Source organism: Typopeltis vanoorti, chromosome 3 (genome assembly GCF_054136105.1).
Source record: "Typopeltis vanoorti isolate ZY-2024b chromosome 3, IOZ_Tvanoo_1.0, whole genome shotgun sequence".
Taxonomy (NCBI): domain Eukaryota; kingdom Metazoa; phylum Arthropoda; class Arachnida; order Uropygi; family Thelyphonidae; genus Typopeltis; species Typopeltis vanoorti.
The window spans coordinates 124,165,546-124,192,294 of NC_143551.1; the positions used below are offsets into that span (position 1 = coordinate 124,165,546).

The 26,749-nt window shown below is 41.3% G+C and overlaps 1 protein-coding gene across 1 annotated transcript in view; it reads right to left on the reverse strand.

Annotated features, from left to right (window-relative positions):
• Positions 1 to 26,749, reverse strand: part of LOC150108538 (tyrosine-protein phosphatase 69D-like) — a 655,365-nt gene that overhangs the window by 190,796 nt on the left and 437,820 nt on the right. Inside the window, exons 16-17 of the mRNA XM_090390483.1 lie at positions 11,856 to 11,932; positions 9,687 to 9,821 (exon numbers count right to left, since the gene is read on the reverse strand). Of these exons, the coding sequence (XP_090246609.1) occupies positions 9,687 to 9,821; positions 11,856 to 11,932 (212 nt within the window). The remainder of the gene's footprint in view (positions 1 to 9,686; positions 9,822 to 11,855; positions 11,933 to 26,749) is intronic.

The following is a 26,749-nucleotide window of genomic DNA, read 5'->3' on the forward strand; positions in this document are numbered from 1 at the left end:
TCACTGATACATGGTTGAGAGAAGAGGATATAATAGCAGGAATAGAAGTAGCAGGGTACAGTATTTTTCATGAGGATAAGAAGGGAAAGTCATGGCGGTGGAGTACTGCTTATGACAAGTGACAACTTATGTCCTCTAGGAGTGGAGGCTTCAGAAGGCAGTGACACTAATGATTTTGAATGCATATGGTGTGAGGTAGAAGTGGACAAGACAGGATATTTAGTGGGATGTTGTTACAAACCAAGGAGCACAGAGGGTGAGGACCAGGAGCTGTTTAGACAGCTGAACTTTGCAAGTGCAAGAAGAATGATTGTTATGGGAGATTTTAACTACAGCAATATAAATTGGGGAGAGGAAGCTGCATGTAGCAATAAGGGAATGGAATTTCTAGAATTCTTGAGGGATAAATGTCTAAGGCAACATGTAATAGAGGGAACAAGAGGTTCAAGAGTTTTGGATTTGGTCATAGCAGCAGAAGAGTTGATAATAACTGAGACAAACATCTCTCCCACCAGTTGGAGAGAGTGACTATGTGGTTTTGATTTGGAAGATGAATAGACATGCAGGACTATCAAAGAAATGGGAAGGTATGCGGAATTATAATGCAGGTGATTATAATAGTCTTAGATGTCAACTTAGAGAAGTTTCATGGAGAGAGGAGATGGAAGGTAGGATATCATTAGTGCTTGGGAAATTGTGAAGGAATATTTGTTACAGCAATAGTAAGCTGTATTCCACTAGTGAAGAAGAGGACACAATTTGGAGTAAAGTGGATGACAAAAAATATTAAACAAAAACTACATGTGAAAAAGAGGCTATGGAAGAGATATAAGGAGACAGGTGAATAGCAGAATATAAGACACAGGCCAGGAAAGTGACTAGTATGGTAAGGAAGGCAAAACTGGAATATGAGAAGAGATTGGCACTAAGATCCAAAGAAAATCCTAGGGAATTTTTTAGCTATGCAGCCAGGTAGGAGGAGAAATTATTGTGAAGGAATGACATTGTGGGATAAAATGGGAATAGAGTGACTGATGCATAGGACATAGTGGAATTGTTCAATGACCACTTTATTGGAGTACTTCATCCTGGGGAGTAAATTTTAATACTAGAGGGATATGAGGTTTGAGGTTTAGAAGTGCAGGAGGAGAATGTGTTCCAAATACTGAGTACTTTGATGTCAGTACAGCTGTGGGACTGGATGGTATTTCACCACGAGTTTTGAGAGAATGTGAAAGGGAACTGACAGTGCCTTTGACCTGGCTTTTCAATGAAAGGCTGGCTATGGGAAAGGTGCCCAGGGAATGGAAGGAAGGTAAGATAGCCACATTGCATAAGAGTGGTAGCAGACTGGAAGTGTTTAATTATAGGCTAGTTTGTGTTTCATCAGTAGTTGTTAAGATCTTGAAGAAATTAGTGAGGGACCATATACAGCATTTGGCAGATGAGGGTAATGTTATCTGTTGGAGTCAACATGGATTTGTGAAAGTGTGCTCTTATTTTAGTAATATGCTAGCCTTTTATAATAGTTACAAGAGCAGTAGATGAGTGAAAGATATATACTGCCATTTCCTTGGATTTAGCGAAGGCATTTGACATGGTGCCACATGATAAGCTGATATTTAAGTTGCAGCACATGGGTTTGGATATCAGGCTGGTCAACTCGATTCAGGATTGGCTGTTCTGATAGGTATCAGAGTTGTGTATGGTGGGGCAGTTCCAAGGAGGCAAAGGGTTACAAGGGGAGTCCCACAGGGCTCAGTACTGGGACCTATATTGTTTAACCTTTATATCAATGATATTGTCTGTGGATTGCAAGGGATATTCAATTGTTTGCAGATGATGTAAAACTAGGAAGGATTATTAGTAATAGTGCAGATGTAGCAGCCCTGCAAGAGAATTTGAATAAGCTAGACAGATGGGCAAATGAAAGGCGTATCGGTTTAATGCAGCAAAATGTAAGGTCTTCGGTTTGGGACACATTGATGGGATGCTGCATACTCTATTGGAGGAGCTATACTGGAGGAGGTACGGAGACATGAGAGATCAGGGGTTGATGATTGATAGAAACCTGAAATTTATGGGACATACTAATGATAGATGAAGCGTTAAAGTCAAAAAAGGTAGAAGTACCTCCAGGTGTCAGGTATGTAGAAGGCAGTTCATTCGAGGCTGTTTGGTGTGAGATAGAGATTAACAAGGTGAAATATGTAATCGGTTGTTGTTATAATCCAAGGGATATAAGGGAGAATGTAGATAGTATGTGTTGGCAAATTAGCATTATGAGTGAAAGTCGAGTAATTATTATGAGGGATTTTAACTTTGGGGATATAGATTGGGAGAAGGAATGGTCACAAGGAAATGGAGTTTACAGAGTTGTTAAAAGATAACTAATTGAGACAGCATGTAATTGAAGGGAAAAGAGATTCTAGAGTGTTAGATCTGGTCATAACATCGGAGTACATATCAATAATTATGCTGTCTCCACTTGGGGAAAGCGATCATGTGGTCTTGACCTGGGAGATTGTAAGATTTGCTGAATATTCTGTTAAGAAGGGGTATATGTGGAATTATAAGGCTGGTGATTATGACAAGCTGAGAAGTCAGCTTTCATCAGTGCTATGGCATGGGAATTTGAAGGGGAGAGATGTTGATGGTGCATGGGATATTGTCAAGGAGTATTTAAAGAAAGCTGTATCAGACTGTATTCCCAGAGTCAGAAGGAGAAATCAAGTAGGAGTAAGATGGATGAATAATATTATTAAGCAGGAGTTGCAGAGGAAGTATAAAGAAAAATGTGATGAGAGTTCCCATGAGCAGTACAAGGTCCAGGCAAAGAGAGTAACCTGTATGGCAAGGAAAGCAAAAGTTAATTATGAGAGGTAGCTAGCCGATGAATCCAAAAGAAACCCTAAGGAGTTCTTTCCCTATGCGGCAAGTAAAAGGAAGAATAATCATGGAAAGATTACTTTAAAAAGTGTTGATTGTAGGGAAATTACAGAAGCAAATCAAATAGTTGAGTTGCTTAGTGATCATTTTGCAAAAGTGTACCATCCTGGTTGTGATAGTGCAGTGTCAAATGTGTCATTGACTGATGAGAGTCTAGAGATAGATGAAATAGAGGTGCATAATATATTACAGAACCGTAATGCTAACACTGCCATTGGGTTAGAGGGCATATCGGCCCATTTGTTACAAGAATGTGGATGAAAATTAGCACCTCCTATAACCAGGCTGTTTAATTTAAGCCTCAGTTCTGGTAAAGTTCCAATAGAGTGGAAAAAGGGGAAAATAATTCCACTGCATATGGGAGGTTCCAGTCAGAGGTTGCAAATTATAGACCAATTAACACATCTGGAGCGGAGGTTAAGGTTTTGGAGAAATTGGTAAAAATTAGAATTCAGGACTGGGTGGACAGCAATATGATACTTTATAAGGGGCAACATGATTCTGTGAAGGGTAGATCTTGCCTCAGTAACTTGATTACTTTCTATAATAAAGTAACAGTGGAGTTGGATAAAGGAAATCTATACTCACTGATACTGCTGGACTTTGCAAAGGCATTTGATAGGATTCCACATGGAACCCTGTTGCATAAATTAGTGCAAATGAGTATGGATCCAAAGCTGGTGATTTGGATTGGAAGGTGACTGGTGAATAGATATCAAAGAGTGGTTTATGGAGGAGCTGAGTCCAGGAGAAGGCAGATGACTAGTGGTGTACCTCAGGGGTCAGTCCTCTATTGTTTAATTTGTATATTAATGATACTGGAAATAATTTGAAAGGAAATATCCACTTGTTTGCTGATGATGCAAAATTAGGAAGAGCGATAGCCAATTCAGATGATGTAGATATCTTGCAGGATGACTTAAATAGGCTGATGGTATGGGCTAAGGTAAATTGGCTGTCAGTTTAACATAGCTAAGTGTAAGGTGATGCATTTTGGGAGGATGAGATCACATGCTGTTTACTATTTAATGGAACTGAACTGCAGGAAGTTGATGAAGCAAGGGACTTGGGAGTTATTGTGGACAGAGAACTTAAGTTTAAAGGACATATTGCAAAGGTTGCCAAAACATCACATCAAATTGCATAATATATTACAGAACCTTAATGCTAACACTGCCATTGGATTAGATGGCATATTGGTCCATATGTTACGAGAATGTGCAAGAGAATTAGCACCCTCCTATAACCAGGCTGTTTAATTTAAGCCTCAGTTCTGGTAAAGTTCCAATAGAGTGGAAAAAGGGGAAAATAATTCCACTGCACAAGGCAGGCTCCAAGACTGAGGTTGCAAACTATAGACCAATCAATATATCTGGAGTGGTGGTTAAGGTTTTGGAGAAATTGGTAAAAATTAGAATTCAGGACTGAGTGGACAGCAATATGATACTTTATAAGGGGCAACATGGTTTTGTGAAAGGTGGGTCTTGCCTCAATAACTTGTTTGCTTTCTATATTCAAGTAACAGTAGAGTTGGATAAAGGAAATCCTTACTCAGTGATATTGCTGGACTTCGCAAAGGCATTTGACAAGATTCCACACCGAACTCTGTTGCATAAATTAGAGCAAATGGGTATGGATCTGAAGCTGGTGATTTGGATTAGAGAATGGCTGGTGGATAGATACCAAAGAGTGGTTTACGGAGGAGCTGAGTCCAGGAGAAGACAAGTGACTAGTGGTGTACCTCAAGGGTCAGTGCTTAGTCCTCTATTGTTTAATTTGTACATCAATGATATGGGGAATACTTTGAAAGGAAATATCCACTTGTTTGCTGATGATGCAAAATTAGGAAGAGCGAAAGCCAATTCAGATGATGTAGATATCTTGCAGGATGACTTAAATAGGCTGATGATATGGACTAAGGTAAATGGCTGTCAGTTTAATGTGTCTAAGTGTAAGGTGATACGCTTCGGGAGGATGAGATCACATGCTGTTTACTATCTTAATGGAAATGAACTGCAAGAAGTGGATGAGGCAAGGGACTTGGGAGTTATTATGGACAGAGAATTTAAGTTTAAAGGGCAACGAATGCCAAAAACATCACATCAAATTACATGGTGGTTGTTGAAGAACACACTAACAAGCAGGGATAAGGAAGTTATTGTTCCACTTTATAAGACATTAATAAAACAGCATTTGGACTATTGTGCACAGATCTGGTCAGCTGGATTTCTTGGTGATGAAGAAATGGTGGAGATGATTCAGAGGCGAGTTACAAAGATTGTTGCAGGTCTGTGGGATGTTCCCTATGAAGATAGATTGAAGATCTGTAAGCTCCAAAAACTAGCTGATAAACGTAGAAGAGGAGATATGATAGAAGCATTTAAATTATTAAAGGGATTTTACAGGATTGATACTGATGACATTTTTAAGACCAGTGCAGAAAGGGAGAGAACGAGTAGCCATCCCTGGAGATTATGTAAGAGTGTGGTTAACAAGGGTGTTAGGACTAGATTTTTTACTTGGAGGGTTGTGGAGGAGTGGGATGCGTTGCCAGAGGTGATTGTGAATGCTTCATCTGTGAATGAATTTAAGGAGAAGTATGATAGGTATTGTGTAAATAATGGTTAGGGTGTCAATGTGGGATCTCCCACTATGAGTCTTTTGACTCCATGGAGACACCATCATATAATAATAATAATAATATTGCAAAGGTGGTGAAGGTAACACAGAGGATTGCTTCTATAATGAGAAGGACACTGCCCTGCAGATATAAAAGAGTTATCATTCTGTTGAATATGACCGTGATCTGACCACACTTTAGACTATTGTTCTCAGATTTGGTCCCCAGGATTTGTGGAAAGGGTACAAAGGCAGATAAGAAAAATGGTTTCAGGTCTGTACAATGTTAGTTATGAGGATCGGCTGAGGGAATGTGGACTGTAGAGTTAGGTGGATAGAAGAAGGAGAAGTGATATGATTGAGATTTTTAAACTGTTGAGGGTTGGTTACAGGGTTGACACTGAGGAGTTCTTTCGCTTGGTTGAACAGCGGGAAAGCTCGATGGCAAGGGGGCCATCCCTGGAAGTTATGAAAGGAAATTGTGATCAAGAGGGTGAGGAATGGTTTCTGTGCATGGAGGGTGGCTGAACTGTGGACTGCATTGCCTGATAAAGTGGAGACAGCGAGAATGATCAATGAGTTTAAGGAATGGTATATAGACTTTGTGTTTCCTAGGAAGGACCTCCCACGATGAGTCCTTTGACTCCATGGAGGCCTGAATAATAATAATAATAATTAACTTTTTCTTTTACCTCCTTGCTCATATTTTTTAAAATTTTGTATGTAGTAAAGACACTAAAGTGTCTTCACTGTAAAATCTGTTTCCAATTTTCTATGAAGTAATCCCATGTTTCTCCATTTTTTTTATGGATACTCTTTTTTGCTCTTGTTCTTTTGTGTTTAGAATTAATTTCTGCTTCTAGTGATTTTGCATTTATCCATTGTTTATTACCTACTTCTTTCTTGTTTTTAATTATTGCTTCAGTCTTCACATCCCAGGTTCTTATTTCCTTTTCCTCTTCTGTTTACTTTTTATTCCAAACCATGTTACTGCACTTAATAATACCATTTTTAAACTATTCCTTTCTATTTCTATTATATTATCATTTTCGTTATTTGTTTAAGTTTTTCCATTATTCTTTACAAATGGAGATAATTAATACTTATAAACAATAGCAAAGCTTATTAGGTAATGGAGCTATCCTGTTTTTCCAATCAGAGACTAAGTTAAATAGTTAATATAAGATTTTAACTTATTACCTTGATGGACCTGTTTCAGTTTGGGTGTTTCCACGAATGCAGGTCGCAAAGTTTCCAGCGGTGGCAATTTTGGTCCAATCTTCTCCATTTGTTTCCTATCACTATGGTTATTGGGTCTCTCCATCTAGTTGGAGGTTTACCAGGTTTTCTCTTTGCTGATCTTGGATACCAGTTTGTGACATAGCAGGTCCACCTGTTGTGGTTGAGTCTTGAAATATGACCTGCCCACTGTGTCTTATTGTCATATATGGTTTTCAATACTTCTTTTATTATTATGGTTAATTTTCTGATAGTTGTATTTGTGATGTGGTCTTTTTTACTTATCCCTAAGATTCTTTTTGGAGAGGATTTTAACTTATATTAAATGAAAATAAAAAGACATATCTGGTTGTTTATTTTTAGAAGGCAAGGAGATGAAAAAATATCTGGAGCCAAAATTTGACAGATGAGAACATACAGTAATAGAAAGGTGTTGAAAATAAAGCATAAATAAATCAGGTGAACAAGAAAAATGATGAATCAAATGAACTATAGATTTTGAAAAAAAATCAAAAATATGAAAGCTGAAAAAATTTTGAAACTAAAGGTCATGAAACCATTTAAATTATGTTGCTCCTAATTTTTAGTGATACACACCAATTAGTATGCTATAAACATAAAAAGGTCCTATCTCATTTTGCCATCTTGGCAATTAATCAAAATAAATTACTCCTCAGTAATCTCAAACCAAACTCCTTTTAATACATAATCTTAAACCATGCAGCAGCTCATAGTCAGTTTTGTGCTGTTCATCATCTGATCACAATTCCCAAGAAACAGCTAGCACAACCATCATTGCCGGTCCTGTATATACTTCACTAATTTCTGGTCTTTTTTTTTTTTTTTTTTTGTTGTTGTTCTTAAAATTTTCGGTTTTAAATTTTTTTTAGTTTCATATTTTTCATTTTTCGAAATCTGTACTCCATTTGATTTGTCATTTTCCTTGTTTGCCAGTTTTATTTATGCTTCGTTTTCAACATCTTTCTTATTATGTTCTCAGGTAAATCAAGTTTGCTTGGAATATTTTTCATCCCCACATTCTAAAAATATACAATCTTTTAATCTAAATGAAAATTTTATATTAGTTATTTAACTCAGTCTCCAGTTGGAGAAACATCCATTATCTAATAAGCTTCACTATTTTCTGTTATTATTTGAAATCAGGAGTGATGTGATACCAAGATACAGAAAATGTTTCTTTCTAATGAATACTTTTATCATCCAAAAGTTGAACTCTGAATTACTGGGAACTTTTCAATATTTTGATTTTGTTAATTTTAAACCATTGTCAGAGTATTCTCAATTTTCTTTGTAATAAATAATTATCTATTCTATTTCTGCTCCTCTGAATACCCTGATATCGAGTATTATGTTAGCTATTTTTCAATTTGCTATTATATAATCTATTACACTTTTTAGGTTTCTTAATTCACAAGCACATTTATGGCAATCGTCATGTCAAAAAAGTGTTAGGAAATTTTTATACTTGGTTTTAATCCTTTTCCCAAGTAAAGGGGGGCAGGCTTTGCATTATGGAATACATACTAAGGCAAGTGATATGAAGTCATTAGCCTCTACATACAAGTAGTTCAGATGTGAATATATTTCACATCTGAACTTTTAATCCTTTTCCCAAGTAAGCAAAACTTTGTTTTGCTTACTTGGGAAAAGGATTAAAAGCAAGTATAAAATTTCTTGGTATCTTTAAGGTAAAAACTTTCTACATCTTTCTCTCATCCAGAAATTTTTATTAAGAAGGTCAAGCACCTTTTGTCTACTTGTATATGAGATATATATGACTTCTGTGTTACTTCAACCTTGGTATCTCTCCCAGGTCTGGCTCCCACTGAAGAGACCTTAATAAAGGTTGAAACTAGTCTGGGATAGTGGCCCTTCCCATGCTCATAAGTATTTAACCATTATACATGCCTGAAAGAGACTTTGCATCATAGGATACATACTAAGGCAAGTGATATGAAGTCATTAGCCTCTATATACAAGTAGCTCAGACGTGAATATAGTTCACGTGCAAAACTTTGTTTTGCTTACTTGGGAAAAGGATTAAAACCAACTATAAAATTTCTTGGTATCTTTAACATATTTTACACCCAAGGTAAAAAACTTTCTACATATATATGATATATATATATGTGTGTGTGTGTTAAAGTTACCATGCTATTTTAAACCTGGTTTTACTCCATTTCCCAAGTAAGCAAACAGACAAACAAGTCAAGTTTGCGCCTGCAAGTGTTGCAAGTCTAGCTGATCCTACAGGTAGTGCAAGACCAAGGCAACTCTTGGTAAAAGTAGTATAAGCTCTGATCACTAATCTTAATATTTACCCTTAATGCAAATCACATCTCCTAGAGGAAATGTATGATGTTTTGTATTAAAGGCAAGGGGGCCACTACCCAGACCGGTTTCGACCTTTATTGAGGTCTTATCAGTGGGAACCAGGCTGGAAATACCAAGATTTTAGTAATACAGAGCTCATAAGTATTTAACCAGAACAAGTTACCATAAGGTGTTATAACATCCTCTAGGAGATGTGCTTTGCATTAAGGGTAAATATTAAGATTACTGATCAGAGCTTATACTACTTTTACCAAGAGTTGCCTTGGTCTTGCACTACCTGTAGGATCAGCTAGACTTGCAACACTTGCAGGTGCAAACTTGACTTGTTTGTCTGTTTGCTTACTTGGGAAATGGAGTAAAACCAGGTTTAAAATAGCTTGGTGACTTTAACATTTATTATACCCAAGATAAAAATACTTTCTACACACATATATATATATATATATACACATATATAAATTGCATGCATTTTCAAAGTAAAATTAAAAACCAATTATCTTATAAAATAATAACACAATGCTTACTTTTCCATGCTCTTCTATTCCTGTCAACATCACAATTACACAAACTCTATGTTCCCAGATCATTCTCCAGAAGTCTGTGACAGTACAATCTAATGGTCCTTGTGCACAAATAAACATCTTCCTTCCTTTATAGCCCTAGTGGAGAGGTGCAAAAATAACATTACATATTTCAATGTAATTCAATGTAGCAAGTACTCATGTATAAAAAATATTCCTTTATCAAAATGCAATAGGTTCCTAGTTATCTGGGGATGAATTATATGTGTCATTGTTTTAAAAAAGTGCAATCTGAGGGAATTTGCTGAATAACTCTGGGAAAGAGAGAGAGAGAGAGAGCAAAATTAAAAATAGTTTAAGTGACTCCTGTATCTGATTTCAAAATTTAAATCAGCATAGCATACAGCATAAGTCAGAAAGAATGTGGGGCACCATCCCATTGCAAATGGAAGGATGTGTGATATGCACTCTTTGGTGGAAAGAGATCTGGGTTTGATGTTCCACTAACATGTGAGTGGAACATCAAATTCAGAAATATTCTGAAATGTTCCACTCACATGTGGAACATTTCTGAAAAGTAAAAGGGTCTTTTTCCTATTGAAAGTGAGTTAGATAGTCTTTTATATAGAGAGATGATAATCTCATATTACATACCATGCAGGATGTTTTCTTCTGAATAACTCAGGTTTTTCATCTTTGAAACAGACAAGCTGATCTGAGAACATATAACAAAATTAAATCAAAAGCATAACAGTGTACAATGAGTCAGTAAAATGCTTGCGTGTAGGTTCAAGAATAGTTTGATGGATCAGAGACCTTAATCTCTGGGTAAGATCTGGATTTTGGTAACTGAGAAAACATTGGGAGTGTGATCTGAGGATAAATGGGAAAGAATGATGTTAAGAAGTCAGTTTTGTCTTTGGGTGATTTAAAACACTATGACTTGATGCAACAGAGGTGGCAACACAGAAGGACAGGAGTAGATTACTATACAGACCAGAAGACTTGACTGCTATTTGAGCAGAGAGCATATTTTCTGCACTTGTCCCATTCAATCAATGATTTATAGGTCTTCTTTTCTTGCAGTGGTTGTATATGCAGCACAGGCTGACTGTGAAAATGGAAGTATGGTTTTGCATCACTTGTAATGTGCCAAATTTTTTTACCTTTGACTGCCAAGGCATACTGGTTGAAAATCCATGGTTTGAAGAGTGGTCTGGGATTTATAATAGAATGAGGGATGAAAGACTTCATTCCAGCAAGAATATTCAGGTTACTTGGATGGAATATGTGTGGGTATCAAAAGTAAATAGTGAAAAAATGAATCAGTCCACAGAAAGAAGTAGAAGTCATCATATCCAGCAAGATAACTTGTTAAGAGCAATCAACAGTAATGTCAGAGTGGATATGATTATCAGCTTTTTGGTGGGCAGGTTATTTTGGAAATATATTGTGAAAATACTAGTGGCGGGCGGTAGATGACATTGGTGTAAATGATGATGATGATGGTAGTTGTGGTTTGTTGTAGTTGGTGGACTGAGTGGCGAAGACGGAGAGTTGTGGAGTAGGTGCCCGCCCTTGATGAGTCTTTGGACTCCCTGGAGATGTCACATAATAATAATAAAATACAACACACTATAGCCAAGATGATTAAAAAACTTTGTAAATGCTTCATACTTAAAAAAAAAAGTATGAAGCAGTTTCCAATGGATTCTGAAGACTCATAGTGGGAAACCCAAACTAATATAGAGGAGGGTTTCACAGAATAAATTAGGGAAGCAGACAGAAAAGGAGAATGCATTGTTGAAATACCTTTCTAGTGTCTTAGTCTTGTCCTTACATCTTGAGAACAGGTTTATGTATACTTATTTTGCATGAAGAGTGAACAGACATGAGAGTGCACTGATGATAAATGAATTTAGGGAAATCCCTGAAAATCATAATGATAGCTACAAGCAGACAGAATAAATTATATTAATCTATGGAGGAAAAATTCCACCCACACTTTTTAAAAATGACTTGATTTTAATAATATATACCACACTTTTGCAAATCTTGAATAAAATCCGAATGATCAAAATAAAGATCCTAAACACAGCAACATATATAAAGAAATAAAGAGATGTAATATAGATATGAAAATCAAACACAGATCATTTTGTTAAAAATTACCTCAACAAAATTTGCATTTATATAATCAGATCCAGGAATTCCTTCAATAAATGGTAAACACACTCTTGTCTGATCATCTGAAAAAAAAAAAAAAATAGTTATTAACCTCTTTCATATTACCTTTCTTGGTTATACAAAAAAAAATGGAAATTGAAATACAGTCATCCTTGACTTACGTACATTCGAGTTACGTCCTTTCAAAGATACGTCCATGAGCCCATAAGGCAATAAATAACATTTTCAGCTATACTTCTGAACAAGACGCAAGTGAGCGTAAGGTAAAGCATTCACAGTAGCAACCTCCCTCAGCAGTCGGCATGGGTCTTCAACCATTCCTCTGTTGATTTTGTGTTTGAGAAATGGGTTATTTTTGTATTTATTGTTAAATATTTTGCGATATTTTGTGCAACATCGCCCCCTGCATGCCCAATTAAAAAGCTTAGTGAAGAATCACAGAAAAAAGAGGCAAGCAATTGATCTTGAAACGAAGTTTCAAGTTATAAAGCAACATGAAGCTGGTAAGCCCGTCGATGTGATCGCACATGACTTCGGATGGTCTCTTTCTACAGTGATGGCTATTTTGAAAAATAAGGATAAAATCGTAGAGGCTGGGAAAGGATCTGCTTCCATTAAATCAACAAGAGTGATGAAGCAAAGACAAGGTTCTATCGGTGACATGGAGAAGCTACTTGCATCATGCATAGAGGACCTGAACCAAAAGCGATTGCCCCTTAGCACTGTGACCATAACCACTAAGGAACTAAGTCTCTTCAACATGTTGAAGGAGAAAGCAGGGCCCAATTATGACTACGAATTCAACATTTCTTCCGGTTGGTTCATGAGATTCAAGCAGCATTTTTTGGATAAAAAATTGGATAAAATTATTACGGAGGAAAATTATTTGCTCCAGCAAATATTTAATATGGATCAGACGTCCTTGTTTCAGAAAAAAATGCCTGAGTGGACATTCATCCATAAAAAAAAAAGCTACAATCTATACTTCATTTTAAAGCTCTTAATACCCATATTACGATTCTGTTATGGGTAATGTGGCTGGATATAAACAGAAACCATTTGTGATATGGTACAGTGAGAATCCACAAATCTTCAAAAATATTAGGAAGCATACTCCCAGTTCATTATTGGAGCAATAAGAAGTAATGGATGACTCAAAAATTGTTTGAGGATGCCTTAATCAACTATTATGTGAGTGAAATGGAAAATTATTGTGTGAAAGAAAATGTAAAACTTAAAATTTTATTAATTCTAGATAATGCTCCAGGTCATCAGTCTTATAAGTCTTAAAATGGTGATCTTCACCAACTTCAAGGTGCCATGTTTCTCCCTCCAAACACTACTTCATTGACCTACCCGATGGATCAGGGAGTTCTTTCTTTCAGTGTTTAAGGCTTATTATCTACGGAGAACTTTTTCACCAGCCATTTCTGCTACTGAAAGAAATGACCAGACTCTCATGTAATTCTGGAATGCATTTAATATTTATCATGCTATTAAAAATATTGCTGTGGCTTGGGACGAAGTGATCTCTCAGTGTATGAGTGGCATATGGAAAAAGACATTAAAAAGGTTTGTGCATGATTTTGGAAATTTGTAATAGTGAGTCTAGCAAACAATCTGAATCTCGAAGTGAATGACGACGACATAATTCAACTCATAGAAAGTCCCCCCCCCCTGAAGAGTTGACCAACGAAGGATTGGTCGAACTGGAGGAAGAACTGTTGTAGAAGAGGAAAAACGAGAAAAGGAAGAGGTAGATAAACAATGTACAGTGAAGGGTCTTGCAGAAATGTTTTTTGCAGTTAGCGATGTTCTCAAAATGGACCCCAATGTTGAACGCTACTTAATAATAGAAACGAAAGTACATAATGCGTTTGCTTGCTATGAACAAATTTATGATGAAAAGAAGAGGAATAAGCAAAGCACACTGCACATTTTTATGATAAAAACAAAGGCTACACTAGAAGAACGAGAGCCTAGTCCTTCTCACAGGGAAGGTAATGAAGATGTGATTGTGGAGGGATGATTATTCTCCTGTTTTAGTGGCAGTAACACACAGTACAATTTTATAATAAGGTTTAAAAATTAAAATGGCAGTATACTTATTAGGGTTAAGTAGTCTCTAACCCCTATTGATTTAATGTATTGACTTACATTCGATTCGACTTACGTCCTGCCGGATGGAATGGAACCCGGACGTAAGTCGAGGGATGACTGTATAATATTTAAAATTTTCTTAACAAATACTGAATAAAAACTAATGATCAAGATAATAAATTTAGTTTAATCCTTTATCCAAGTGTGAGCAAACAAAGTTTGCGCCTGAAAGTATCTTCAGGACTGGGGTAAGGTGATGCAACACCAGGACAACTTGTTGCAAAGGTGTAGCAAGCTGCCAACACTCCTGTCTCAGTATCTCCTTTAATGCAAAACACATCTCCTTGCAGATATGTCTAATGTTATGCATTAAGGGAAGGGCCACTACCCAGACTAGTTTCGACCTTTATTGAGGTCTCTTCAGTAGGAGCCAGGCCCAAACTGAGATACCAGGCAGAAGCATTCGCAGGTCATCTCTACCTATAGGAGTTGCCAAATGGTGTGCCACCCTTTTTTAATAAATTACTCTGGATTTCGAGAAAGATGTTGAAAGTTTATTTTTCACTTGGTTAGAGTATAATAAATTTAGTTTAATCCTTTATCCAAGTGTGAGCAAACAAAGTTTGTGCCTGAAAGTATCTTCAGGACTGGGGTAAGGTGATGCAACACCTGGCCAACTCGTTGCAAAGGTGTAGCAAGCTACCAACACTCCAGTCTCAGTATCTCCTTTAATGCAAAACTGGATTTCTGGATTTCTCTAAATCCAGAGTAATTTATTAAAAAAGGGTGGCACACCATTTGGCAACTCCTATAGGTAGAGATGACCTGCGAATGCTTCTGCCTGGTATCTCAGCTTGGGCCTGGCTCCCACTGAAGAGACTTATTCGCCAAAAGTCGCCGAAGATCCAGGATATCCTTTCTTTATTTGTTCTATCAGTGTTTTGTTTTTGTTGTTTTGTACTAATATTATTTTACTAACATTGTTGCATTTTTATACTAATTGTACTAACTTGCTGGTAGTGCGGTCTCCGCACTACGGGATTTCCAGAGTCGCAAGACTCTTAATTTTTTCTTTTTACTTTTTTTAGACGCAGAGATCAACATGAGTAGAGCAGTCTATGTCCCCCCCAGGACTAGGACACTTGGAGTGGAGATTCCAGGTTTGGAGGATCGCAGAGTACTTACAACCGTTCTTAAGGAGATTGTAGGAGCAAATAACATCTTCTCCTTCACTACCCATGGAGGAGGACGATTTATATTCGTTGTTAAAAATGCGGCCACGAGAGATAAACTTCTAGAGGGCTTCACCGTCCAAGGGAAGCAGGTGATCCCAACCATAGTGGGATCACAGGTTCGGCAGATCAGAATCGACCGCTTCCCCATGGAATACTTAGAGACCAGAGACGACGTGCTCACACAGACATTTAGCAAGTGAGGGAAAGTGAGCAACATAAAGAAGAGCGTCTCAAAGGAAGACCCCGCTTGGTACTCTGGCGAGGTAACTTTTACCATGGACATGCGGCAACCAGTGCCCAACCTTGTCAACATCGGCACGTTGCGTGTTCTTGTAAACTACCCTGGGGTACAACGGCAATGCTTGCGATGTGGCTCGATTGAACATCTGGGGAGTGACTGCCCCCGAGCCAAGTGCTTCAACTGCGTCGGCGCCGGGCACATCTCTAACCAGTGCCCACACCCCTGCTGTAAATGCTCTGCCAAGGACCACAAAGTAACATCTTGTCCACTACGAGCATTTGCAGAGCGGGCAGGGGCGCCCATTGAGGCACTCTCTTCGCAGCCTGCCCGAGACGCTGCATCTCCAGATCTACCTACCAACAGCAGGGAGAAGAAGTTTACCCAGACCATCTTGGGTAAAATACCGAAGCGACAATCTGCAGCAACACCAGCAGAAGGAACTGTTTCCTCCCCAGCAGCAACATCCGCTGAGGAAACAGTCCCCCCCTCGGCAACTTCCAGTGTTCCACCACCACCATCGGAACAAGAAACACCTACAGTCGAGGGGAGTACAGAAGAAGCCATGGATAGTGAAACAACAACAGCTACCCCCCCCTTCACCAACATCAGAGGAAGCTTCTTCTGTTCACACTTCTCAGACTTCCCCTGCAGTAGACAGCATTCCTCTCCCTGCAGAACAAAAGACACAAGAGGGGGTACAAGACCTTCCACCTCCTAAAGAACCTCCCAAAAAAAGGAAGGAAGTGGCTTCCCCAAAAGCCGAGAAAAAACACCATCGAAGCTACTCCAGGAAGAGCACGGACTCCACAACATCGGAGTCCGAAATGGAAGTGGAAATCCCTTCCAGACATAAAGAAAGTGTCAATTCTAAAATCAAGAAATTTACCGGCTCTCAGTTTAACCTCTATGACTACGACATAAAAGACAACAAGATCGTCAGTTTTAAGATCAAGAACATTCGCCACGTGTTCGAGGTACTCTCGAGCTCGTTTGGTAAACTGGAAGCCGGTCAGCAGGGAGCTGGATACTCTACCTCCCCCCCCCTGCAAATCGATAACAGTCAAGTATGTTAAACAGCTTCGCATCAAAGACTTAGGCCGGGTATAAAAACATCATAATGCCACCCTTTTGTGTTGCCTCTCTTAACATCCGAGGGCTCCGTTCACCATTAAAACAAGAGGAGGTGTGGAAGCTTATGCTAGCGTTTAACATTCGGCTCTTGTTCCTGCAAGAGACACATTTCTATCATTTCAAAGATATGCAGGAACTGAGCCATAAGTACCCCGTCCATTCATTCTGGAGTTTCGGCACAAATACCACTGCCGGGGTCGGGGTACTTATGCTAGCCCCCCTCCTCGGAGCCTTCCATAACATCCAGAGGGATACAGAAGGGAGAGTCCTTGCCGTCGACTGGAAGTACCGGGGCTGTACCACCAGGTACATTAACATCTACGCCCCGGCAGACCGACCATCTAGGCCTGCATTCTTCCAGTCTCTTCACAACTACTTGTACGGCGCCCATCACGTCATCTTGATGGGGGACTTTAACTGCGTGGCGGACCCGGCCTACGATAAAGTAGGGGGAAATCCGAATACAGGTACTGCTGGCTACAGACAACTGGAAACCCACATCAGGAATCTCCAGTTCTCCAATATCTGGAGGGCTCACAACCCCTACCATCGGGATTATACCTGGACAGGCCGAGGCATCGGCACATGGATCGACCGCTTCTACTTGTCATCATCCCTTGTCTCCAGAGCCGAAGCTATAAGGCACGTTCCACTTAATTCTACCATCTCGGACCACAAATTAGTCGTGCTCAGTTACCATCCATTAGAAGCAGTAGATGTTGGTCCGGGCCCCTGGAAGTTACCACCAGACTTCCCGTCCCTGTTCTCAGCCAAGCTTAACCAGCTGTGCTCCACCTGGTGCACCGCTGGCTGGGACTGGGACGCCTGGGCACGACTAAAACTTAACATCAAAGAAAATATGATAAAATGGGGCCAGGAACATGCCTTCCTCAGAAGAGCTCGGCTCCGTGACCTTTACAAGGAGAGGAGCTGGTTCGTGGCCAGCCAATGCCAAGGTTTTCCATGTCACAACGCCATCCGTGACATTAATCTCGACATCGAATCGGAGAGACAGAAGCAGGTGGAAGAAAAGAACATTAAGATGTCTCCACCTCCGCTCGGAAGACAGGCAATCGGCAGCGTTTTACAGCAGGCATTACGTCAACTTCCGGCAGGAGCATACCACCACTACCATCAAAGAAGGCGGACATGATCACACCACAACACCTGACATCATGAACGCCTTCTGGGAGTACTACAGTCAACTCTATCAAGACAACAGTATCCCCCAGGATTACTCCTGTTGGAATATTGACTCCTTCCCTGCGCACATCCAAGCAGGGTTGGATGCACCGTTTACAGCAGCCGAAATAACATCAGCCTTCAAACAGTGCCGTACAAAGAAAGCGCCTGGGCCAGACGGCTTAAGCACGGAACTCTACCGAGAGGCCTGGGACCACATCCTCCCTATTCTCATGGCAATCCTCAACACCTTCCTTAACACCGGAAACTTGCCACGGGAATTTCTGGAATGCCATACCGTCTTCATCCCGAAGACCAACAGGGACCCATCCATCATCAAGAACTGGCGTCCCATCAGTCTATCAAACATGGATTACAAGATCCTCGCCCGTGTTCTAACAACAGACTGAAGATCGGGATGAGGTACATCATCAAAAGCACACAAGTGTATGGTGTTCCTGGTCGATCAATGGAGTTCAATCTCATCCTCATCAGAGAAGTGCTATGTCTGGTTAACATTAAACAGTACTCCATGGCATTGTTGACAATTGATCTCAACCGAGCGTTCAACAGCGTCCGGCATTCCTTTCTCTTCAACATCCTAGAGAAAGTCGGGGTCAGCAGTGAACTCCTGAACATCATCAGAGGAGGCTACAACAACAGCTCTACTCGCCTCCTCATCAACAGACACCTATCTGACCCCATTACCATCCAGAAAGGGGTCAAACAAGGGTGTTCCCTCAGTCTGCTGCTCTTTGCTCTAGCCCTTGAACCGTTCCTGCGGGCTGTGAACAACTCTCATGCGGTTAGAGGAATTCCACTTCCTCTCACCACGGATGATTCCAAGGTAATTGCCTACACGGATGACGTGGTGGGCACTCTTAGGGACAACGACTCCGTACTTAACTTCTTTAACATCCTCAAGAAGTTTAAAGTGTCGGGGCTAACATCCAACCCCGACAAAACCAAGATCAAGTTGTACGGAGTCTGGGACCTGCACAACATCCTTGCAGGCCTCGTCCCTACTGCCGACCCCCTCACCATCCTGGGGTCCCGTTTGAAGAACAGCCCGTGCTCAACATCGAACATCTCGACAACAAGACCGTTGAGAAACTCAAGGACTGGAAAAACGGACAGCTGTCACTCTCCTCCAGGGCTACTGTCATCAAAACCATCATATGCCCTGCACTTCAGCACGTCCTGAACATCACCAACATTAGCGAGGATCAGGAAATCTGGCTCTACAGGAAGCCCCTGAAGTTCTTCTGGGGCAATCTACGCCAGGAAGTCGATCTCAACATCCTTCAACTTCTGGAGAAGCGGGGGGGCTTTGGCCTCCCCTCCTTTAACATCAGGTACCTAAGTAATACCGCATTCCATCTAAACAGGATACTGCAGACTACACATCCCTGCAGTTATCCTGTGCGGTATTTCTTGGGTCACAAGCTTCTCCTTTTTGGGATCCCAGTCCACCAGGGTCCCAAGGCAGACATTGTTCCAGAAGATTACAACAGATTGTGCCAGCTAATGCAACAACTCCGCTCGTCGGGTGTGAACATCGCCGCGATCCGGAACAGTTCAACATGGTATGAACATTTATTTAACATCCTTCATACTGACGTTCCGGATCTAGGAACTGACAACAACATCCTCTTCGGCCACCTCTCCAAACATCGAGGCTACCCGTCGAGAAAGGACCTGGCATGGAGGATAGCATATGGACACCTTCCAGTGAATGTGAACCGATGGTTCAACAACACCTTGAACCCCCTATGTGACTTCTGTCGGAGCCGGGACACCGTGGAGCACGCCATCTACCGGTGTCCAATTTCCATCTTTATCTGGAGGAGGTTAAACGACGTGCTCCGCATCCCCCTCCTACTGCAGGAGCAGATCATCTTCCTGCAGTTTGCTCCACCTGCCAACAACAGGCAGAAGTTGCTAATAATAATAAATGAGCTTAAGTATCACATCTGGAAGGTAAGGAAAAAATTTTCTAACTCTGCTAATCCTCCCAGTCTGTTGGATCTCTCCTGGATCGTATTTTATATGTTCTACGGTTCCTTAAGGAGGTTTTTATATCTCGAAAGAGAGGCTCTGGGTGACACCCTATTTAAGAACAAGTGGTGTTCACCTCCAATCCTGTGCAGTGTCAGACATAATAACATCAAGTTCTGCCTGCTGCTGCTTTAACATCTCCATCTGCAGCAGCAGCTCCACTCTGAGTCATTTCCTTGGTCTTTGCGTCCCCCCTAAGGTCTGTTTTGTTCCCTGGTCTCCCACGGAGGTAGTTCAGAGGAAAAACCCAGGCAGCGAAGGCTTACTCAAGGCGGGCTGCCCTGAAGGGGAAGGTCACCTGGACACCGGCTACCTCCGTGGTCATTTCCATCTTGAGAGCCAGGCAGCAAATCGGGGTGAAAGAGTAGCATCTGATAGCGCGGAGCTAAATAGATGTGAGATATGAGCTGAGGCCTACACTTCCTTATTCCTACTCCCCACCTCCCCACCTGCCCTTCCCATCCTATCCCCTCTCCTCTTCCCCATCCCCCCATTTCCCCACCTCAACCTCTCTGTCACTGCCCTTCCATTCTTTCCCTTTTCTAATGGGGCACTCTGACCCCACTTCTTTTCAGTAGGCCAATGATGGGATTTCCCTCACTTTCACCCTATTCGCCAAGACGTGAAAGAGAGCTCCAGTTCCAGTTCGAAGAAGAGCCTGTGCCTACCTGTCCAAAAGAGGATCGAGTTCCTGCGGCCCGAAGAGAGAGCTCCATGCTCAGATTCCTCTGTAGAACCCAAGCTTTGGTAAGACCTCTTTCTCTTTTGTTTTGTCCACATTTTCTGGTCTCGCTTTGTTTGCCGCAAGGAACGCCCGGCGTTCCTCGACTTTGCCCTCCCTTACATCCCCTCTCTACAATTAGTAGTCAGGAATTTCTGTAACTATGTCGCATTTTTTGCCTAGAACTAAGACGCTCGGTATCAAGCTCACAAAGCCTGTAGATCAGCGGACGTTAGCAGGAGCTCTAATCGAGACAGTAGGGGCTGAAAATATATACGGATTCATACCATACGGGAACAATAGATTCAAGTAGTGGTCAAAAACGACCTAACAAAAAAGAAATTACTAGAGGGTTTTATTTGTTGTGGACAAACAATCAGACCATTCCTCGTAGGAAGCCTACGCAAAATGCTAAAAATAACCAGGTTTCCACTAGAATACCTAGAGAATGAACCTGAAGTCAAGAAATTCTTCAGTCAATGGGGGGAAATCCACGAGATTAAAGCACTTGAGCACGCCGACTATAAAGGATGGAAAACAGGAGATGTTGAAATCCAGATTGACATGAAAAAAGAAGTCCCCAATTTTGTTTTTTTTGGGGGGAACGAGGGTAATGGTGAACTACCCAGTTGTGAAAAAAAGGTGCTTTAGATGTAACTCGGAGGAACACCTTGGGGCAGATTGCCCTCGAATACAATGCAGAAATTGCAAATCATCAAAGCATAAAATAGAAAGCTGTACAGAACCCTGTCTTAAGTGTGGGGCTCTGACCCACAAAGTGGACACATGTCCAAACAAGACACACTCAGAAGCAATAGGAGTGACCATAACACTGATTAGGGCTATGTCCATCGGGAACCCTGAGAAAGTATCAAGGAGCGATTTTCCAGAGCTCGGCCAACAGGCTGAAAAGGAAGCAGCAACGGAAACGAAAACCCCAAAGTTACCCAAGGCAAGCCGCCACACACAGAACATCGCCAGCATCAATGTGGCAAACCATGAAGCTCGCAGGAAAGAGGAAGAGGTCACACCCAGTGCCCCAACTAAGCGCGCAAGAGAAACAGAATCACAGGAAAAGAAAAAAGCGAAACAAAGCAGCATGATGTCATCGGAGGACGAAACAGAGTACACAGAGACCACAGGTCAACGTCGAACAATATGCGCAAAGCCCCTCGACAATGACGTTACAATGTTAGAGAGCCTACCCCCAGTAATGGATCAATTGGCACAACCCCAAGTCCACGAAATGGACTCTGACGAAGACAGGGACTCTACAGACAGGCTCGTCATTGTCTCGGATGCTCAAAGTGCAACCAGCTCCGACGAGGAACCAGAACCGGCTTTCATAAAACAAACACCAGATAACGCCCCCCCCCTCATTCTAACACCACCATGGAAGTTAAAATCGCAACTTTAAACACTAACGGACTACGCAACCCCTTTGCGCAAAGCGCTGTCTGGAGGCTAATGTTAACACACAAAATTAATATCCTCCTGATACAAGAAACCCATTTCTATAAGCATTGGGACGTGGAGAACTTCTCAAGAAGCTATCCGGTCACCAGCTACTGGTGCTTTGGGAACGCTCACTCGCGAGGGGTGGGGATACTAATTCGCCCCCCAATCGCGGGGGGGGGGTTCCTCAACGTCTAAAAAGACACCACAAGATGCCTAGTAATGGTGGACTGGAAGTACAGTGGCCGTACCATCCGACTTGCTGCAGTTTATGCCCCGAACAGTCCATACCACAGAATTGGTTTCTTCTCTGCCCTTGAAAACTCTCTCCTGGGAGCAGAACACCTAATAGTTGCAGGAGACTGGAACTGTGTGGAAGACACACGTCTAGACAAAATAGGCGGGAACGCAAACACCGGAACTGGCGGCATTGCCGCTTTAAATCGATGCTGTATAAATTTTGACCTCGTCGATATCTGGAGGTGGAATAACCCCACCAAAGTAGAAACTACGTGGGGCCACGGCTAGATATCGACAAGACTAGACAGGGTGTACATGTCCCAAAACTTGGAACAATATGTTCAGAGGATACGTCACACCGCAGTGCATAACTTGACAACCGACCACAAGATGGTCATACTAAAAATCATGCTCCCAGAGGTGATGGAAACAGCCAGAGGTCCTTGGAGGCTCCTTCCCACCTTCCCCAGTCTTTTCAGTGACCAGCTACAGAACCTCTGTGACAGATGGACAAACACCAACTGGGACTGGGAAAACTGGCTGACCTTCAAGAGGCAGGCTAGGGAATTGTTCCAAAAATGCAGACACGAAAGGGCCTACCAACAACGCAAACGGCTGAGGGATCTCTACAGGGAACTCGGCTGGTACCGGACAAACGAACGGAGCGGAGTTCCCTGCGGAGATCTCATCAGACAAGTAGAAACAGAACTGCAGCAAGAGTGGCAGAGTAGAGTCGAGGACCTCAACTTTCGAACGAGACTCTATCTCAGACATTTGGAAACACCTTCCGCCGCATTCTACAACCAACAACGGGTGGCAGCTAATGATGAGAAAACGATTCACCAGATCGAGGAGAAGGGCCAGATTTTACGCTCAACCCACGAAATACTCCATCACTTTCATCAGCAGTATATCGGTATCTTCTCTGACCGGCAGGGCACGGATGACTTCAGTGAGTGGGATGCAACACGTTTTCCCGATCATCTTAGTGCCCTACAGGTCAGGCCAATAACTGCAGCCGAATTAAAGGCTACGTGCAGAATGATGAAAACAAAGAAGACCCCAGGGCCAGACGGACTGGGGATAGAATTCTATAGATCTATCTGGGAATTTGCATTGGCAGTGTTAATAAACATCTTTAACGAATTCCTCACTTCGGGAAACATCCCCGAGGAATTCGTTAAGAGCCACACCATCTTTATCCCCAAGAAAGACCGAGATCGGACTTTGTCGAATAACTGGCGTCTAATCTCCCTAACCAACGTAGACTACAAGATTTTTGCAAAAATTATCTGCACGCGCCTTAAGGGCGGTATCGAAAAAATAATAACAAGCTCACAGGTCTACGGGATCCCTGGTAGATCTATGGAATTCAATCTCTTTTTGTTAGGAGACTTGATCAAACTGGCCAAAGAGAAAAAATACCCCCCTGGCACTTCTCTCCACTGACCTGGAGAAAGCGTTTGACAGCATCAACCACAGGTACTTGCAGAACATCCTACAAAAAACAGGCGTGGGCCCGAGACTTCGGCGTACAATTAAAAACATGTATGCGGAAGCCACGACCCAACTATCTATTAATGGGTTTCTAACAGAACCAATCCGCATAAAGAGAGAGGTTAGGCAAGGCTGCCTGCTAAGCCCCCTCCTCTTCTCCCTAGTATTAGAACCCCTAATCAAAAGAATTGATAACACCCCTGCAATTAACAGTATTCCACTGCCCCAAGGCTCCAGACAATGCAAAATAGTGGCATATGCAGACAATGTAGTGGCTACACTCAGAGACTCTGAGTCCATCTATATCTATCTGCACACACTGCAAAAATTCAGCATAGTCAGTGGTCTTCGCGTCAGCGCACAAAAAACCAAAATCAAAAGTTTCGGAAATTTCCATAGCACTGGACTTCCCTACGGTTTAACGCTACAGACACAGCCCCTAACTATACTAGGCGTGCCCTTTTCAGACACCCTAGCACTACCAATCCAAAAATTGCAGGAGACAAGCAGGGAAAGGATAAGGCTGTTCAAACCAACCTTCTTCTCCTTTTATGGCAGAGCGACAGTAATAAAAACAATCGTCACCCCAATGCTGATGCACACTGTCAATATCACAGGCATCACACTGGCACAAGAAAATAAATTATCAAAAGAACTCCTGGATTTCTTCTGGAATGGGAGAAAACGCGAAGTAAAGAAAGAATACCTACATCTCAAACAGGAAGAAGGGGGTTATGCTCTGCCCGATCACAAAAGCTTGCTACAAGCAAACACGTTCAAAACCGTACGGAAGGCCTTAAACTCCAACCACATTTCTGGCCTACTAATTAGATATTTTATAGGACTTTTCCTCCCCCTCTTTGGGATCATGGACTATGCTGGACCCTGCGCAAGGGGGGTGCTCAAGTGGTATCGTACAGTAGTGAAATCGATCACAACACTCAGAGACAGAGGAATAGCAATCCTCACACAAACCCAAAGCAGTATACTGGGATTTCTTCCAACTTTCCAGGCGTGATACACCTAATCTTAGTACAAATAATGAAATTCTCTTCAGAAACATCAAAAATAGCTGGGGACAGCCTTTTCATCGGGATCTAGCCTGGAGAATAGCCTACGGGCAGCTCCCGGTGAAACAGGTGAAATCCCGGTATGTACCTAGCCCGTGCGACCCATTCTGCGATGTCTGCCGGGACGTGGAAACGGTGGACCACTTCTTTTATTTTTGCCAACCAGCCCAATGCATCTGGCAGAGACTCAGCACAGCATTGGGAATCCCCATGCTGACAGTAGAAGAGGTCGTACGACTACAATTCCCGCCACCAGTCCAAAAAACCCAAAAGTTCACTATCTTCCTAATCAATGTACTAAAATATCACATCTGGAAAGTATGGAAAAAATCCCAGGTACGAGACGCAAATTTAACGTATGCAAGAATAAGAAAAGGTTTCTTTTTCTACTTACCCAAATTTCTTGCACAAGAAAGGCACTTACTAGGAGACTTTAAATTTGTGAATCAATACTGCAAACCACCGACAATATGCTTTCTTATACAGGGATGCATCAAGCCCTGTATATCTCTTTAGAACCCAAAAAACCTACCATCCCCCACCCACCCCAGGAAAAAGAATAACCACTCTGTCTCCCCTAGCCACAAAGCTTTCGCTGGCACGGTTTCTTTACTCCAAACAAGGGGGGGGGAGAGCTGAGAACCCGGGCGGCGAAGGCTTACTGCGAGGCGGTGCTACTCCTCGTGAGCGGCATCTCCCGGGCCGCGAAGGCTTACTGCGAGGCGGTGCTGCTCCTCGTGAGTGGCATCTCCCGGGCCAGTCTCTTCCCCATTCTAAGTCCCAGTGGTACCAGTTATACAAGTTCCTCAGTAAGTTCCTATTCATTCCTACTTACCGGACCTTAAGTCCTGTTATTTTAGATTTAAAATAAATATTTAAATAAGTCCTATTATTTACGTCTTTAAAAAAAAAAAAAAAAAAAAAAAAAAAAATTATTTACCTGGAATAAAAATAAGGATATTATATCTAGTAACATAAAAAGAATCTCCATTAATACTGGAGTAAATCATTACTTTATATAAAATAATATGTGAACTATAGACAAAAGTCTATCTTTAACCTTTTTCTGAACAGATAAATTGAGATTATATGTTACAGACCAATTAACCAATAAGGCTAAACAGGTTGACTGAGGCCTCTTTTTACCTCCTACTATCCTACTCTATCTTATATCATACTCCTCTTTTACTGTCTGCTGATCCTCAGCATGCTTTATTCTCCAAAGGCCAATGATGAGAGACATGAACTCCCATTCTACCTCAATAAAGGTCGAAACTAGTCTGGGTAGTGGCCCTTCCCTTAATGCATAACATTAGACATATCTGCAAGGAGATGTGTTTTGCATTAAAGGAGATACTGAGACGGGAGTGTTGGTAGCTTGCTACACCTTTGCAACGAGTTGCCTGGTGTTGCATCACCTTACCCCAGTCCTGAAGATACTTTCAGGCGCAAACTTTGTTTGCTCACACTTGGATAAAGGATTAAACTAAATTTATTATACTCTAACCAAGTGAAAAATAAACTTTAATGATCAAGATATTTCCACATATTACTGTTATTAGCTGTAAATGAACAAACTATATAAACATTTTTAAAAGCTGATGAATAATTTCGGCAATAAATTTTCATAATATTTCATTGGACTCAAATTTTAAATTATTATTATTATTATTTGACACCTCCAGGGAGTCCAGAGACTCATCGAGGGAGAGTAAGCCAACAGAATCGAATGATTAAACCCACTTCCAACTACTAACCGCACTCAAGCTTGCTTAACTTTTTGCGTGAGCCATTAGTAGCTGAGGCTCTATTCTATCAATCGACCAACATAGGCCAATCTGTGATTCAGGAGTTGTTAAAGTGTTGGCGAGGTCAGAGAACCAGGATCCAGAATTGGGTTGATAAGAGTAATATTCTCTTTGATGGACAGCGCAGATCTGCCAAAAGAA